This window comes from Trachymyrmex cornetzi, unplaced genomic scaffold (genome assembly GCF_001594075.2).
Source record: "Trachymyrmex cornetzi isolate Tcor2-1 unplaced genomic scaffold, Tcor1.1 scaffold56, whole genome shotgun sequence".
Taxonomy (NCBI): Eukaryota; Metazoa; Arthropoda; class Insecta; order Hymenoptera; family Formicidae; genus Trachymyrmex; species Trachymyrmex cornetzi.
In genome coordinates, this window is record NW_017299871.1 from 484,505 (window position 1) to 502,203 (window position 17,699).

The 17,699-nt window shown below is 33.2% G+C and overlaps 1 protein-coding gene across 2 annotated transcripts in view; it reads left to right on the forward strand.

Annotated features, from left to right (window-relative positions):
* Positions 1-17,699, forward strand: part of LOC108765903 (uncharacterized) — a 60,229-nt gene that overhangs the window by 31,007 nt on the left and 11,523 nt on the right. For both annotated transcript variants that reach the window (XM_018514792.1, XM_018514793.1), the window contains exon 2: positions 9,763-9,968. In XM_018514792.1, the coding sequence (XP_018370294.1) occupies positions 9,763-9,968 (206 nt within the window). The remainder of the gene's footprint in view (positions 1-9,762; positions 9,969-17,699) is intronic.

Here is a 17,699-nt window from a genome sequence, read left to right on the forward strand (position 1 = left end):
CTCGAAGAGCGAGTAAATCACAGCCGTACACAAACATGCCGCACATACTTCTAAAGTTAAGCTTGCCGAACGGGGTTTCGAGCGAACCGGAGCGAAGGATGATGCCGACGGGTGGAAGCGTCGATGCGCGAACGAGAAGACAACGTGAAATTGGAAAATCCATTGTGGCATATCTCCACCCAGGCGCGCACACATACACATCCACGCGTGTCACGTTTCATATCACGTATTTTATACGTGTGAAAATTTGTTATCTAAATATATACATGACACGTAAATATATATGCATAATTCGTAATGTAGTCACAGCTCAATGCGTTTGTCCCTGTTTACGATTTGTTTATATGTATACTCTCTAAATCTAAATCAGTGGATAGTCACTAATATCAGTGCCAAGTATGCCACTGGTAATCAGTGAATTAAATGTGAGATCCCTAACCTAGCTAATCTTTATTATGTGATCTAACCAACCTTGTTTTAGTATTTAAATTCAATGAATATGGTATTGGAAAATTGAAATTAACGTGCAAATATTAGTATTTTAGTTATATAATAATATGCTCAAACATTCTTCCTATTTTAGTTAAACTTCACTGATTATCAGTGCCAAGTATGCCACTGAGTAATTAGTGACTATCCACTGATTCAGATTTAGAGAATACACATTTCTTGCCTCTGTACTAAAAATAAACATTCCATTATCGATAAGATATTTAAAAAAATCAGGCTATATATATATAAATGCATGCGCATGTTAATAAACTTTGATCTTTGTCTGGAATTTTTATTTCCGAATTCATTGTCTTAGAAACGTTTATATCTTTGCAATTCAATGAAGAATACGTCATAGTCAAAGATAAGTGTGCGTTGCATTTCATATTCTGGTTTTCGCATTTAATTTGGTTATTAATACGGCCAAAGATAGCCTCTAGGCATCTGAGAGAGGTCATTTATCTTCGTTGCCCGCTATTTCAAGACACTATTTCGACGGCGGAGTTAAGATGATGGAAAGTTTCGAACCAAAGGCCATTAAAAAGTTAGCGAATCTTGATAGGAAATGTTTACGTCCATAGACGGACGAATAAAGTAGTAAATGTATTCCACTGCTTTTCCTTCTGTTATGGATATTACTCGCAACTGATTTTTTTTAAGATAAATTCGAGAAGAGACGGTTGCTACATTAGTTTCTAACTTTTAGCATTAAAATTGATTTATTTCAACAACGTTTCTCAATTATAAAAGTTATTTTCTTACGCTATTGTTGAAATGTTCCCTATTTCTTATATATATCATGCACGATAAAAGATATATAACATGGTTATGTATATTCATGCTTTCTCATGCACAAATATAAATAAACGGCATCTCGGTGACTTTACACCTTTTCTCCAGTCGAAAAATTTCAGTGCAAAAGAAAAATGAAAAAAGAGAGAGAGAGAGAGAGAGGATTGACGATAGTTTTGGGAGGATATCGCGCACGGTCGAGTTTCCTTGCTTATTTTCTCGGGGCAAATTCAACGGCGCGCGGACGACGTCAGAGATACGCGACGGGCGGTCGTATACGCAAAGCAACGCATATCCGCTTTTCCGCACCGCCGATTTATTCGTGGCTCAACGGCAAAGCCACTTCGATCCATCCGACGGTAAAGACCTTGCTCGACCGTCCTCGTATTTGTAGACGTCTCCACGTCGTCTGTACTCCGTGGACCTCGTATTCCCGTGCGACAACGCGTTACACAGCTGAGAGCGGGCGAATACGGGAAATTCATATTTGCATGTACGTGCCACTGTGAGAAAGGCAAGATGCTTGGAACTTATATATACAGTTAGGATGTATTTTCGCACCACCCCCGAATCTTGAATATACTTCTTGAAAGTTTACGTAAGTAATTGCACACTGCGCAAGGAAAGTTGAGAGGATAAACCATTTATGAGAGCGTTTTACATGAATCATTTCTCAAAATACTATCAAATCGACCAAAATTCAACAAATATTAATTGGATTATAATCCATATTTACCACCATATACCATTATTGGCACTTTATAATAATCCTGCTTTGTAATTTTTAACGCGATTGTAAATATTTTTTCTGTGAACAGTATCGATTATTAAACTATCGATTTGAGAGAATAATTCTAAAAAAAAAACACGAAATACAAGTTAACTCACGAAATATGTTTTATTATTCCTTGTGAGTGCACTTGCTACGTACTCATACACACACACACACACAACACACACACAAGCGACTCATAAATGTCGATAACATAGTGAGTGTGTAGTAAAGAGAATAAAGTATTACCTATGTAGCATCATGGGAACTTGCACCTAATGCTTGAAAATAAATGCAGATTGACTAGTACCATACAATGAAAGATGGAGATAGATGTTTCATTATTACCTGGAATTATACTGGAACATATTTTCCTACGGCAAGACAATGGTGTGATACGAAAACGCAACATTCCGGAGAAGGTTTTGATGCAACTATGTGCATAAGCGATTAAATTACAAATATTGCATAATCATTTTTCATTAGAGGCATTCACATGAAAGGAAGTTAATCGCTGTCGGCAACGTACAAGAAAAATTTCAATTGTAAATCGAATACGTAATAGGTAATACCTAAAACATAATACGTAACGGAACCGCGTAGTGTCGTAAAAGTTAAAAATATGAAAAAGCAATCTGGTGAAACTGGGTGATCTCACGGTGCAAGACAATCTAAAAAAAAACCATTTTCTTTCAAAAGTGCTTCAATGGAATAGGTATTCTTGTATATTCGCTTTGAACTTTTACATTTAGATTCTAGCATGTTTGGAGACTCCAAACAATTCGACCTAACTCGAGTAGCTCTATAGAATATTCAATGGCTACGAAATATCTTCAAGCAACGTACAATCAATACGTTTCAAGAAATTTCAATTTATAGCAATTTTTATTAAAACATTTTGTTGGTGAATACGACGAACGGATTATAATTCTCAATTGTTGATAAATCCCTTAAAAGCTTTAACTTGTAAACGCTATATTAATAGGAACAATTTCAAAAAGATATTACTATCATCAAATGCAAAAATATAGTATAAAATATTTTTATAGCGCACGAGTATATTAATTTACATATTTGACGCGCAGTGAACAAAACATAGTGTGTACTTTCAATTCGCTCTTGTACAAATCCGTATATCCGCAGTGGCCAAATTAATACACCAATTGCGTCGATTGTGTGGGCATTGTTGTTCCCTAGAAACTATCACAGCACGTATTGATATTTTACAATTGTTATTAGCCAATGGTGTATTTATTTTAATCGCGCTTATCCTAGAATTAAATTGCTTTTATTTTTTAGATGTTTCTGAACCGGTTATTTTATACTATAAATTAAATTATGTCAGGAGAACATATTTAGGAGTAGGCAGAATAGAGTATTTGCTCATCAAGGTAAATTTGGCAATATGTATTTTTTAAATCTTTCTCATTAATTCTGTTTTTAAAATACTTAATCATACTGCGTAAATAATTTAATTTCTTCCAAGAGTGGCGTTGTAAAAGAGAATATAAGGATAAATAAATTGAGAAAGACGAGAGGGAGGAAAATTCTTGTATGCGTGTAAGCGGCAGCATTACAAACCCGTCCTTGTCCAAGAGAAAAAAATTGTATGTAATTTTGCCTTGCGGCGTACATCAAAATAAATGAGATTTTTCTCGCATGTCATAACTCGCGTCCGATGAATTACGTTTGTAAAACCCGTTTGTCACACAAACTTTTCTTTTGCTTCTATTTCACGAATAAATAATAATATAAGTTAAATTAAACTCTGCGACAAAAATGAAATTTATGTCAATTAGTTAAATTTTAAAATAAATACAAAATAATGCATGTAGAAAAAAATCAAGAACAAAAATCCAAAAAAATAGATTACATGTGTAATATAATGTTATTTATTGTGAAAATATATAAATTTTATCACTAAATTAAAAATTTTTCATAAATAGTATTATTCACAAATTAAATACTATTGTGTAATTACCTCATATAAAAATCTAAGACATAAGAAACTTCCATTTCAAAAAATTGTTTAAAAAATTGCTAAGATTTATAAGAAATTATTTGATGTTTTGGAAAAAAGTAGACACTAATGATTCATACAATTTAGCCCAAGCATTACTGAGATTACATCTTAAATTAATTGAAATCATTCTTGAGAGAAACAAGAAGAATGTAACAATTATACAAAAATAAATAAGAATTTATTCAATGCATTAGATAATAGTTGATTTCCTTTAACTATAAATTTTTTGACTAATTCTTCGGAAAATAGAAACTTAAATAAAGTTCTATTATGTTTTTATCTTTAATATTATTTGATCTCAAGATATTGAAAACGATAAATCTTGTTCTATTAAAATTTATTCAAGACAAACAATATATTAAAAAACATAAATTCCAATGTGCAAGTAATTTTTTAAAGCTATAATAAAATATATAGAAAGGTTAGTCGTGAATTAATAATTATTCATGCTAAAAGAGATTGGTGTGAATTTATTAACTGCGCCATGTGTCTATATAATTCTCACCGTGTTGGTGTTAATATTTATTTATATACATCAACATGGTAAATTTAAAATCCATGATGTTAAATTCTTGTTGATGTTAATATAAATACAAACACAGTGAGAATTATATAGACACCGCACGGTGTTAAATCCACACTGAGATCTTTTAGAATGTGGTAATCATGTCAATGAAGGAAATATCAAAATGATCGATAGCTCTTGGCGAGACAATACCTATACTTATGTCGTGTATGAAAAAAAGGTGTGCGCTTATATAAGTTATAAAGTTTTTACGAGTATCGTAAGTTGGAAAATATTTCAAAGGTCCATGCACCTCACTTTTCACCGCTTGACTTCCTTTTTCTCCGGTTATGACTGATTGCCCCTCCTCCCCTTTCCCTCGATCATTGTTAGTACAAAAAATTCAAAGATTCGCTCTGTTCACGATCCCTTTCGATTAAGTAAATCGAATCTGTGATTCCATTAATTTCATCGGAAATTAAAATCGTACCAACGACAATCGATATTTACATCAATCCTAGCGCTTCCATTTCTGGGATTAAAAGAACGCCCGTATCGCCTGTCGATCGTAAACAGGTCGCAATGAATTACGTACAACAGAATTGTGATGAACCAACTACTTATCATGCAATTTTGGAGATGAATGTAAGAAACGTTTTATGTAATGAAACTTTACATTGCCTTAAAGGCAGCCTTTGCTCTAAGAAAAGACCACTTGGATGTATCGCCCTCAGGTGCAATCATAATCTCTCATATATCCTTTACCTATCAGAGTTTCTTGTAGACTGATATCTTGATATAAAGTAAAGTACCTACATTACATATTAATAGATTCATTAATAAGATTTTAGATTCGTTGCAAATTTTAAGGTTTCGTGAGTAATGAGAGAAATTTCTCGCCGTAAGACTCGATCAAGCCTGTATAAATTCTGCCAGTTAAGTAAGTTCTAAAAAGTGGAAAAATCCTTGCTTTCGTTCATTTGATACGCAAGCCGATCACAGTGAAGGCTACTCGCTAAGTAAGAGGTTTTGCAATGCGTATTTTCAATATCTTTTCTCTATCTACTCTCGCCTTTCATGAAACAATAAAAGCTCTATGGCCGGCGTTTTTTCGTAGGGATGAGTTTTTCATTTAGTTGGGTTTGGAAGGAAGAAAGGGATCTCATTTCAGAGCACGGGCTCTTTACGCCTTTGGCTTTTCCGGCCTCGTAGCCGTAAGGTATCTGGCCGTGGATATGCATAATGCGCAAAAAGTTTCCCGAGAACTCTCGACTCGTACATCGGCAAATGCATAAGTAATTATGCCTCAATTAGGATTATCTCTTAAACTCGGTATCATATATTTTGAAATAAACATGTTTATGCGGTCCACGATAACTATATTTTAATTTTTTAAAGTCAAAGAAGAAATAATAACAATTAACAATAAGTAGCTAAGTAATAATAACAATTAACTTTTTATTACAATTTACATCTACTTATCATTACACCTACTATCGATGACATCTATATTCACATGTATATTATCAAGATATGTATAAAAAAATGTATTATATTCTATTTAAAAAATAAAAGTAAATCCAATATAAACGTATTACTTCTCCAAAAATATAAATTATTGTAGTTTGTTTTATTAAATAGAATGAGCTTTGATTTATGTGAAATCGATTGTTCTAATACGGTTAATACGCAAAATTAACCCCTACATACACTAACTTTAATATTAACTTATCTAGGCACAAACGGAGTAATTATTAATACATCACATTAAAAACGGATCATTCTAATAGCTATTCTCCAAATAACGATTATTTATGCCATTTCGTGTGTTGATTTGAAAAATACTGTTCCGTAATATCCTAGGTATCACGACAGTAGGTGTAAACATATTAAACATATACTCAGCTCTGTTCGCCCAATTACTATCATTCTTATTAGCTGATTAAACGCAACATGTTTAATCTGTTGCTTGCTCCATATGCGATTGATTATACAATTCGATGCGTGTGCTTAGAACTGTATATACTGGAAGCGCCATAGCTGATTGGCATTGTCCCCAACATATATCTGTCTTGTATGTTTGTTTTACTACAATGCGCATGCGGCGATTATAGTCTAAGTCTTTGATTATAGCTTATAATTCTGGCGGCATTGAAATTAGTATTGTAAAGATATGTAAAATTAGCCAAACGCGATTCTCACGCAAAGACAGATTTCAAACACAGATAAAAATGGATAGATGTGGGAGACGCTGTGTTATTCAGATCGACTATGGTACTTCTAGTAAATGTATACGTTCTAAGGGTGCGTGCAGCTCTCGCGACGCTTTGCTTGTACTTATCTAACCCCGCAGGAATTTATAAATTCATGAGGGAGAACGCGAACCGACCACAAAGGGCGATTTCGAATCTGTTTAAGCGTGCATTCGCGAGCTCTATTATTCTCGCGATAATTTAAGACAAGTCTGATATATACGTAAGCGAGTTTATGCAATGCCATTGTCTCGGGGTTGCCGTTATTTATGGGAAGATTTCACCTTCCAAAAACGGAAGGTGCGCAACGCGATGAGCCACGATGCGAATAACAATCGCGCGTTCCTTGTGAGGAGCGGTAATTAAGGATTAGCAAGGTGATTAGTGAACGCTTGGTATTTAAATCTCGTTGCTGCGATCTGCGAGGCGCCGTTGCACTCGCGCACGTTGAGGCCAAACACCTGATTATACGTGGCCAAAGCTGAAACTTTGAGGAACAGACGTTCCAATTACTGGCTCTAATTACGCAATGTTCCTCTAATACGTCGACCAAGTTCAAAACTGTGCGGTGATTAGTGATAAAGAGTCGTCGCGCGTCTCTGCAAGTGAAAAACTTTCGCTTTGCTGAGACGAAGATATTCTATCAGAGCAAACGGGAACGCGCTTAATGACGCCTATTATAATACGATAATTAAAAGCGACCGCACGTGAGGAAGAACGACATAGAAGATTACTCTCGTTCGTTCATGTTCTGACCGTTATGTTCGATGTCGAGGAAGTTGTCCAGATACTTTTATTAGAATATATATAATTATTTTAATAATCATATGATTATTCTAATAGCCACATTTCCACTTTTTCCTTCCCTTCCCGCCACCTAATTTCTCAATTAATTACTTTTCTGATTAATTATCGTTTAATTACTTTATTAGCACAATGACCACCCGTGAATCGAGGCATAAATAATTAATTAGACCGGGATATATCGCGAAAAACAATTAATTAATGACCAAACTTTCGCGTTAGTCCGCCGTTGCGAGTCCACGGCACGCTCGTTGGACGCTGATCTCGCAAACTCGTACACTCCGTGCGAAATATATATATACAATCTCCTCGGGTTAGATTTTTCTTCATTTAAGCCGAAACAATGACGGACTACACAGATTTCTCGCAACGTTGCTGATAAAAGCCAGGAATTTACAGCAGCGTTGTAATACGCGTTGGTAAGCACTTCTGTGCAATGCTTTTCGGTCATAGAGCTGATATTCCTCTGGATCATGTTTAATACTTTATACCGCTAAACGCCTACAGCACGTATTCTGCATGCATACTAATTAAGATATAACGGACCACCCAGTAAATCGCTATATCGGACTATGCTATATTCTCGAGTAAAATAGAGGTTCCTTGAACTATATTATTAAATCACTCGTTAGCGCTATAGAGATATTCATCTTTAGGGCCAATTCTTCTTCAATTAAGAAAGATTCTACATCGATCTTTAGCGAAAACTTTATTATAATTAACTTGTTTAAAGAGTAACGCTCTTCCAAACCTTCGATGAATAATGCATGACAGCAGGGCACATAAAGTGTATTGGAATGGTAATAAGTTCCAAACTCGATCTAAGCAAGTGCGCAATAGATGCTTAAAAGTTGACGGTCGTGATGTTATTTTTTTGCAATCTCTCCAGCGTTTTTTGGCAAAATGCCTCTTGTATTCCGTATAGCCAATAGTATTCCGTATAGCTAACATCATTGGCGTTGCCAAGATTATATATGAAAAGTTTAAACTTTTGTTCATTTAAGTTATTAAAGTAAGTAAGATAAGCATCTTGCAAACTTGCTTCTTTTGATAGAGGAAAAGAAGGAATAGGCAGGCCTTTGTTGAACGAAAAGATTTGATCTCGTATTTATGTATGTGCATATATGTGTGTGTGCATATTGTTAATAAACACAGTTAATTTAATAAAAAAAATATTACTATCTTATTTAATTCGAAAGATAAAATGCAATTTTTCTATTGTGTAGATACCTAAATATATACATAATCCTTTGTAATACCTCTTAATAATAAATCGAATAGTAAATAATTAATTAAATGTGGGTATGTTTCCTTTTTATTCAAAGAATAACATAATAAACTTCCTCCAAAAAAATTTTATTCATCTACAAAGCAAATTTTAATGACAAATTATCATATTATCCTTAAATTGTTCGCGTTAAACAAAGATTGTAAATCAAGAGGATTACATTTTATTCATGCTTAAATGCAATAATAATTTCCGGATTAATAAAAAAAAAAGTAATGTCAAAATATAGCGAGATTTTTCTCACATATGAATGTAAATTTGCAAGAAGTAACCTTTTAATGACAGATTCATTGATTAATGTGTACTTTTTCGTTAATAAATATACAGAAACATCAATAAAGCTTCCAAATTCTATAGAACCGATAAACCGAAAATACTTAATTAATTTTTCGCGAATAAAATTTTACAAGCATAAATAGCTGATAAAAATCATGCTCTTATTTGAATCAAATTTTGTTGAAAAATATTTAATGTAAAACTAAAATAAATATTTAATGTTAAAAATTAATACGATCGATACAAATTTGTAAAAGTATCTATTGATAAAATCTATTCTGTTTAAGCGTTAGATATACAGTAGTTATATCTATATTTACTGAGTATATATATTCAAAATATGTATATTTTATATCCTTTCATAAAAAATTTAAAAAAGTTTTTATAAAACTCATCAAGTTAAAATTCAAATAAGAAGAAAATCAAATTTATATATTTTTATATATTTTATTAACGTAATAAAAAATGCAATTATTGGAATAATTTATAGCAATTTAGCCATTTAATTTTTAATATTTAAATTGTGTGATCGGTAGTAACCTATTTCCTGTTTTTTAGACGTTCGCGGATTAAGCAATGTGTCGATCGACATTCCATTGGCAGTGGCAGCTGGTACTACAGTCAACATGTCCTGCAAATACGATCTACAATCGGATACTCTTTACACTGTCAAATGGTACAAGCAGAGCGCGGAATTTTTTCGATATGTCCCCAAGGAAATGCCACCGATTGGAGTGTTTGGGGAACTTGGAGCAAGAGTCGTGGTACGTAATACATTAAGATGAAACGTTACAATTTCGAAAGATAGATTTGGACAGATAGCTCTGGACGTGCAATTTTCTAATGTATTGTTTCATTATAAGAATGAAAACTTGTCAATTTAAAATAGACAAGTTTATATTTAATCGATGATATGCCGACGAACATAAATTTCAAAAATTTTTTTAATTTCTAATTGTGATAAAAAGTTTCTTTTATAGTATTAAATTATTATGGCATTATATTTACATTATGATAATAATTATATAACTATGCAAAATATGTTTGAAATTTCTAAATATATGTAGAATCGATTCTATTTATTCCAATTTATGACACCATAAAGTTAAAAAATGTAGAATATTGTCATTTGTAACTATCTCTAATTGGAATTGTTAGAACTATGCGCTTATACAGCATGCAATCTGGCTTGCGTTCTGCGCATGTTATGACGTGAATGCTATTTCATTCCACTGATATTGGATGCAAGGGGATTGTCGCTTTGCCATAAAGCATACCGAAATAACATTTTTAAGTTAGAAATATGATAACAGAATAATATTATCGTAAATATTACGTAAATTATATCTCTTGTAATAAAAAGCACTTGTGATATTAGAACATAAAATTTAATGACACAAATTTTTTGATCAATTGAAAATTGATTTCTTTTAAAAGTATAAAAATATGCATATCTCTTTTTTTATTTTACATGATAAAGATAAAAAATGTATGTATAACCTATAAGATTTTACGTGCAATCGAATATTTCACTCCTTGATCTCTTTTATAGTTCCATATTTATTAAAAGTTGTGTCCTACTTTTTGGTGAACCAAATTTTATATGGATCCACATTTGACGAAGAAATATCAAAGTTGAAATAAAAGATGGAAATGAAACTTATCGATTTAAATATCTTTAACTTTTAACTTTTATTACAAATTTCTTTATATAATTGTATATATTTTTGAAAATTATATATTTTATTTTTCATTAATTTTTATTACTTACAATTAGATGCACTTTAATTATTCTTTTCTAAATTAAACGAAATAAGAAATATTTATGGAAATCTTATACATTTTTTCAATCGTTTATGACATAATACAAAAAAAGATATCCATATCTTTATGTTTTTATTCTGAAAAAAATCGATTCTCGAATAATAAAAAAAATCTTCGTCTTTAAATTTTATAATCCAATATCACAGATATACTTTTTATACAATAAACATAGTTTACGTAATATTTGCAATATTATTTGCAATTATCATCGCATTTCTAACTTAAAAATGTTATTTCGGCATGCTTTATGGTAAAACGACAATCCCCTCGCAGTCAATATCGGTGGAATGAAATAGCATTCACGTCATAACATGCGCAAAACGCAAGGCAGATTGCGTGCTGTGTATGCAAACGAATATTTGCAGCGCATATCTGGCATGCATGAAGAAGAAATAGCTCTTGCATGACAAAAACTTAAAGATTCGCAAAAATATATAAACTCGTTAATTAAAGTGAACGTCATATAATCATCAAAATTCTACTTCTTGTTACATGTTTTTTATTTGATTGCATAAACGTGTTCTACAGAATAAAATATAAATATTACATCTAATTTTTGTCTAGTAAAACATTATCAACTCATAACTAATTTTTTAATAAAAATTATATTATTTACGCAAACTCTTTCAGAATATCACCACCTGATATTTCTTTATGTAATAAAATAAGCATAAATAATTTCTTTCTAGTGAGATATTGGCGAACGGCGGTACCATTCGTTTTCCTATAACATGCTTTAATGTTTCGTCATTCAATATTTGAAATCCGTTAGTACGACGATTTATTCCAGAAGAAAAACGTACAGCGGCCACGTACCTTTCCTATCACGACATGCAAATGTAAAATACATTTACTTTCTGTAGATGTTACGATCAAATATACTTCCGAAACTCACATTTTATGTTCCGAAAACTGTATTTTGAACCGTAAAAACATTCATATACGTGATATTTTGCAACGTACATTCTATTGTAGAGATTTGACAAAATAAACAAAAAGGATGTAATATACGAGAGGATTGCATCAAAGAAGTATGTCATGCAGTACAATTAAAAACTAAATTATCACATATTCGAAATACAATCCGAATGAGGTCATTATTCGGCGATAGGAATTATAACAGTCATCTGTTTTTAACGCTTAATAAATACGCAATAGAGTATATACGACACGAAATACGTACGATCGTTAAGCTGCTAATGGAGAGACACTACGGCATAAACATATAATAGAACCACGGGTGATATCTATTTAACGGATAACATCGTACGTTACGAGGTAAAGAATTTTCATCTACGATAGCGTCTTCAATCTGCAACTTTATCACGTCGATCGTGGTCTGCCGTTACATACTTAAGATTCCTTTCTTTATCTAGTCGTTCTAATCGAGCTGTTCAAATCTTTCGCGCTATTAAACTGTTCGTTTTTCCACTTGATGAGAAGTCAGAATTATTGTGTACAACCGAGAACAATAATTCACATTCTGCCCAGCAGGCATAAAACGTCAATCAATCATTATCATCGTATCCCGAGCGTGACAATATCAAATACACGGATGCATGTAAAAGTAAAACCAACACGATAAATATCAAACATGAATTTCAATATTATTTTTAAAACAGCTCGATTACGTGCTCTGACTTTTAATCTGTCTTTATCTTATTAATGTAATTGTAAAAGATATTATTTTCCGCTAATCATCATCGTTTACTACAAAGTTTGGTAATCTACTTTTCATTGGCGCACGTTCGTATAAAAAAAAGAACCTACGTGTGAGAGAGTCACCCTTTGTTATTTTTAATGGAATCCAATATAGTTTCTTTCTTTTTCAATGAGAATCTTGCGTGAATTCACTATTGGAATTTTTCCCTAATGAGATCCTTTAGCGAAAGAAATTTTTTTTACATTTTCATACTTGTTAATAGGATGTTTCAAAGACAACTTTTTGAATTTATCACGACAGGGAGAGAAAAGGCAGCGTGTATGCGCGCGGTCGATTACGTGCCATCGCATCGACAGAAAAAGAAATGAGAACAGAAGAGTACAATCCAAGCTATGCGATATTTCGAACTACGCACGTACACGTGTGTACGTGTCGTGAGAGAAGAAAGAATAGTCGCTGCAAAATCAACGTTTTCGGAGCGAGTTAAAAAAGTTGTTAAAAGCTTTATCCAAGCTGAACTAAAGCACAGCTAACAGCTTTATTCAATCCGAATTAAAGCACAAGTTAAGCATTTACTCAGTCTCTCAAAGTATTTCCGTTTTAAATTGTGTAATACTTTTTTCTGCGTTACAAATGTTCTAACAAAATATTGGACAGAAATGAAAACGTAGTGCTCTCATTTATTTTTCAAGTTATATAAACATGAATATTGAAGTTTTATCATAAAATATCTTTTTAATTAATTCGATTATGTTTCGATGAAAGAAATATGTTCTTAAAATAAATTATATGCAATTAAATGACGTGATTGATCATTTTTAACGCCGTACTTATGAAGACGAAATTTTAATTGATCGGAAAATCACACATGAGATATGTTATTTGATTATGTACATCTCAACGCAGAAAGATAACAAGAAGAAATGAAACATTCGATCTATTACGTGATAATCGAGTTATGTGAGACGCATGGAAAGAACGATTTTGCTGAAGTATCTAAAAATTTAACTAGATACAGATCTAAAAATAATTTTATTGAACCATCAAAACAATTTTGAAAGAATCTCAAGCATGACGAGCAACGCTACAAAAAATTTTGACATTCTATATATAACATCCTGTAATTATTTCCATAGTCCAATAAAATTATTTTCAGATCTGTCTAGCTAAACTTTTAGATATTTCAGCAAAATCATTTATTCCGTGCGTGCATAATTGTATTGAATAAAAGTAACCGTTGAAAAATCAATGTTTTGAGGACGAAATTGAAATAGAAAATGAAAGAATAGCTAAATCCTTTATACAGCCACACGATTTCCACGCGAAGCAAGTTCGACCAGCGGGTTGCTCTTGTACACGCAATGGTTTTCCAATTAGATTTTACCGGCGGAAAATACGGACGGTGTACACCCCAGCCAATAAATCGTGACACACTCCTAGCGGAGAAGAGAAATAGAGAGCGAGAATTGCCGCTACGACCGCGGATGCAATGAGGTTGCCGAAGCGACGATAGTGCAATATATGTGTAGAGGGGTAGGCACAGAGAATATCAGCCGTTACCGTATTTCGCGAATGGGTAACAATATTAATATTGCCAAGCGAGTTCGATGAATTTATGCGTGAACATGTTACGCCGGGCATTGTTGAATCGTTATATTATGTAGCCCAGGCATGTAGAGTAAAACGATATACACCGCTGTTGTTGCCTTTACATGCATGAGCGTGCCAGTTGATCTCCGATCCGGATACGCTGGGCTGCTATTCTAATTTTCGAGATAAACGCGATGGATGCATAAAGATCCATTATTTCATTAGGTAATAACCATCACGTATCCCCGAGCGATCGCCGAACAAATATAATGGGCAAAACATTTATTTAAATAATAACTCTTTCCAATGGATAAAAAATTAATAGAACAGAGGCAATCTATACCAAATAAATCGATCAAAGAATGTACCGTTCACAATTGATGTAGTAAATTAAATAACAAACTCTTGAAAAAATCTTATCTATGCAGAACAAACTGTTTTATCGTGGAATAATTACTTAATTTTCTATAATAATTTTGTACATAAGTCTTGCCTTTTATTTTTGCACAGGTTTTACAATTTCTAATCTTCTAAATACTAAGCCTTTTTTTAAATAAATTTTTTTCGGGCAATTGTTGAACTGAATGCAATTATTTATCTCCTTTCAATGAATGAAAATATCTATTTATAATAACCGTTATTAACAAAGGACGACTCGCTTTTATTTTTAATAATCGCAATGTTGCATTGTAGAGTTTTTTGTAAATATTGAAATATATGTATAATACTATAATGTATTTAATAATAATGTGTTTCCAAGATATTAATTAGAATCAAAGATATCGAAAGCACAAACAGTTTTTAAATCATAAACGATATTGGTCATAGAAATTTGGCACTCACCGGTACGATGCGCAGCAGCGGAATTATGATTTACATCGACCTGTAAAATACAAACGCAAAATTCTAATTACAACAGCGTCCAAAATATTTCACAAATTAATTGCAGTGCGCGCGGAATTTTTCACTCATTCCTTTCAAGCACACACAGATTTAACAAAATAATTATATAACTTACAAAAAGAAATTTCTATAAAATTTCATAGACAAAAGATTTTTTCTCTCATTATTTGTTAAATAATACGAATCCAAATAGAAGAAAAAAGTTAAAATAATGCTAATTTGATGTCGTACTAACTGAATTTATATCAATTTTTTTATCATGATTCGGTCAATGAACGGCATTATTTTAACTTTCTTATTTTTCTTGGGAATAAACGAATAGATTAATTTCTTACGTAATTTTATATCACGTAAATCAAGCCTATATCTAATTTGAGCTCCGGAGCTAAAAACGCATCTGAGAGTGACACTTATCAACATTTTACAGTCCCTGAAATATTACTCACATTAAATTTTTTTTTTGCGTCGATGGCTTTGCATTTTGACTCCGGAACTCAAATTGGACAGACCTAACGTAAATAATAGATTTCTCACCTCATGGCTGTTCCGCTGTCGCCCGATGCCTCCTGCCAGGCCTCCTCCTCCTCTCAGACTTCCTCGTCGCACTCACTCGCGAAAGAGGTTAAGTTGGAAAAACTACGATCGCGACGATACGTATCATGGTTGAAATATATAAGGTGAAACAATACGCATAATGGAGGTAGCGATACTGGAAATAGCCCATCAAATATGTCCGAATATGCACTTTCCTATCTATAATAGCGCAGATTATACTGGAATAGTCAATCAAATATGTCCGAATATGCAATTTCCTCTACTGCGCATCCATCAGATTGCTTTACCTTATATATTTCCACCAAGCTTTGTGCGGCACTCCCGACGCGACGCACGTCATACATCACGACGGAAGAATAACACATGCGAGGAAAAAGAATCGCGCGAAGCGAAAGTGAAACGAAAGTACGAACGGCACTCGAATCCCGAATGTTCCACGCGTCGAAGCACGAACGGTCAAATTTCGAATAGGACAGGGGGACGCGCGGCTAACTTCACGCCTCACCCCGCCGTGGCGATGCCCGCCATTATGCCGCTTCTATTCGCATCTTTGATACTCTCGACGTTTTCAATGATAAATATATGATACGCGCAATAAATACTGCACGTTCACGATTTTGCGTTACAACAAAAGCGAATCGAGACACGGTCTAAAACCGAAGATGAAAACGTCCGCGGGATAAAACATCCGACAGAATACGGTCACTTTGGCGTTGATTTATCGCGCAATATTTTCCGATCGGATATATTATCTTGCGAAACACGACGTTTCAACGAATCGCCGACGAGTAGTACAAACTACAATCCCGAATTCGAGCCCGAGAATTTGAACCGAGTGATTATAAATATAGAAATATTTATTAACCGGGGTTGCAGTTACACGGAAAAATGTTCTATTACTAAAAAAAAAAATGATTACTCAATTTCTTTCTTTTTAATAACGATTATTTTTGACAAAGAATATTTTCTTTTGTATGATAATAATCTTAAAATATATTTATTATAACTTTTATAAAAACTCATTATTGTGTAATCGAAACAAGGAATTATTTTCTTTTGAAAAATGTTAAAAAATTAATCGAGGAAACGATTTTTTCTATAAGAAAATCAATTTTGTTTTAATTCAACAATTAAAACAAATTAATTGAAGTATTAAACTTATTACCAGGATTCAGAATATATTTTGAATAAATTTTATGCTGGTAATGAACTCACAGATTTGTGGATATACATTACTTGTGGAATATAGGTACTTGAAACAAGTAATTATTACTTGCGTACATACAGTATGTATTTTTCTGTGTGTACACTAATTAAATCTACGACTAATTGACTGCGGCTCGATTCGTAGCCAATCCACCCTGTGGCGTTCCACGAGTGATCGAAAAAATGTTCGAACGATAAGTGACTTCGCATCGATACTGCGCAGTCCAAATTAACGGCTAATTAAGACGTAATTGAATATCCGAAAACGTAACGATCAAATTTCAGCGTTGCTATATAACCTCGAGCGCATAATTCCCACGAAATATACATGCTATTAGTGCACGTTGATTGCAACTTTCTTTTTCGCCTCCGCCGCTCGATAGTTCACGTAGCACGCCACGCGTTTCAAAATACAAAGAGCCAATTTACATTTAACTCGCGACTCAAAGCGGCACATATTCTAACTTCATATATTGTTAGGAAATCAACGTTGCTCATGAATGTCGCAATGAAGCAACAATTTCTCTCCTCCGTCACATCGAATTTTAGTAAAACCGGTAAAACCACGCGAAATACCTTTCTCGATTGACGACCGTCGTCTCGATACTCTTATGTTGCTAATCGCGGAGTTAAGTAGGGACTGACATGTAGATAATAGCTTTCCTTATTTTCTTAATCTTTTCGCGACTAATTGTAAGGATTATACGATGGCGTGTGGAGCGTCTTGCTGTGCTGCCTGCCGGCTCGAGCTTCG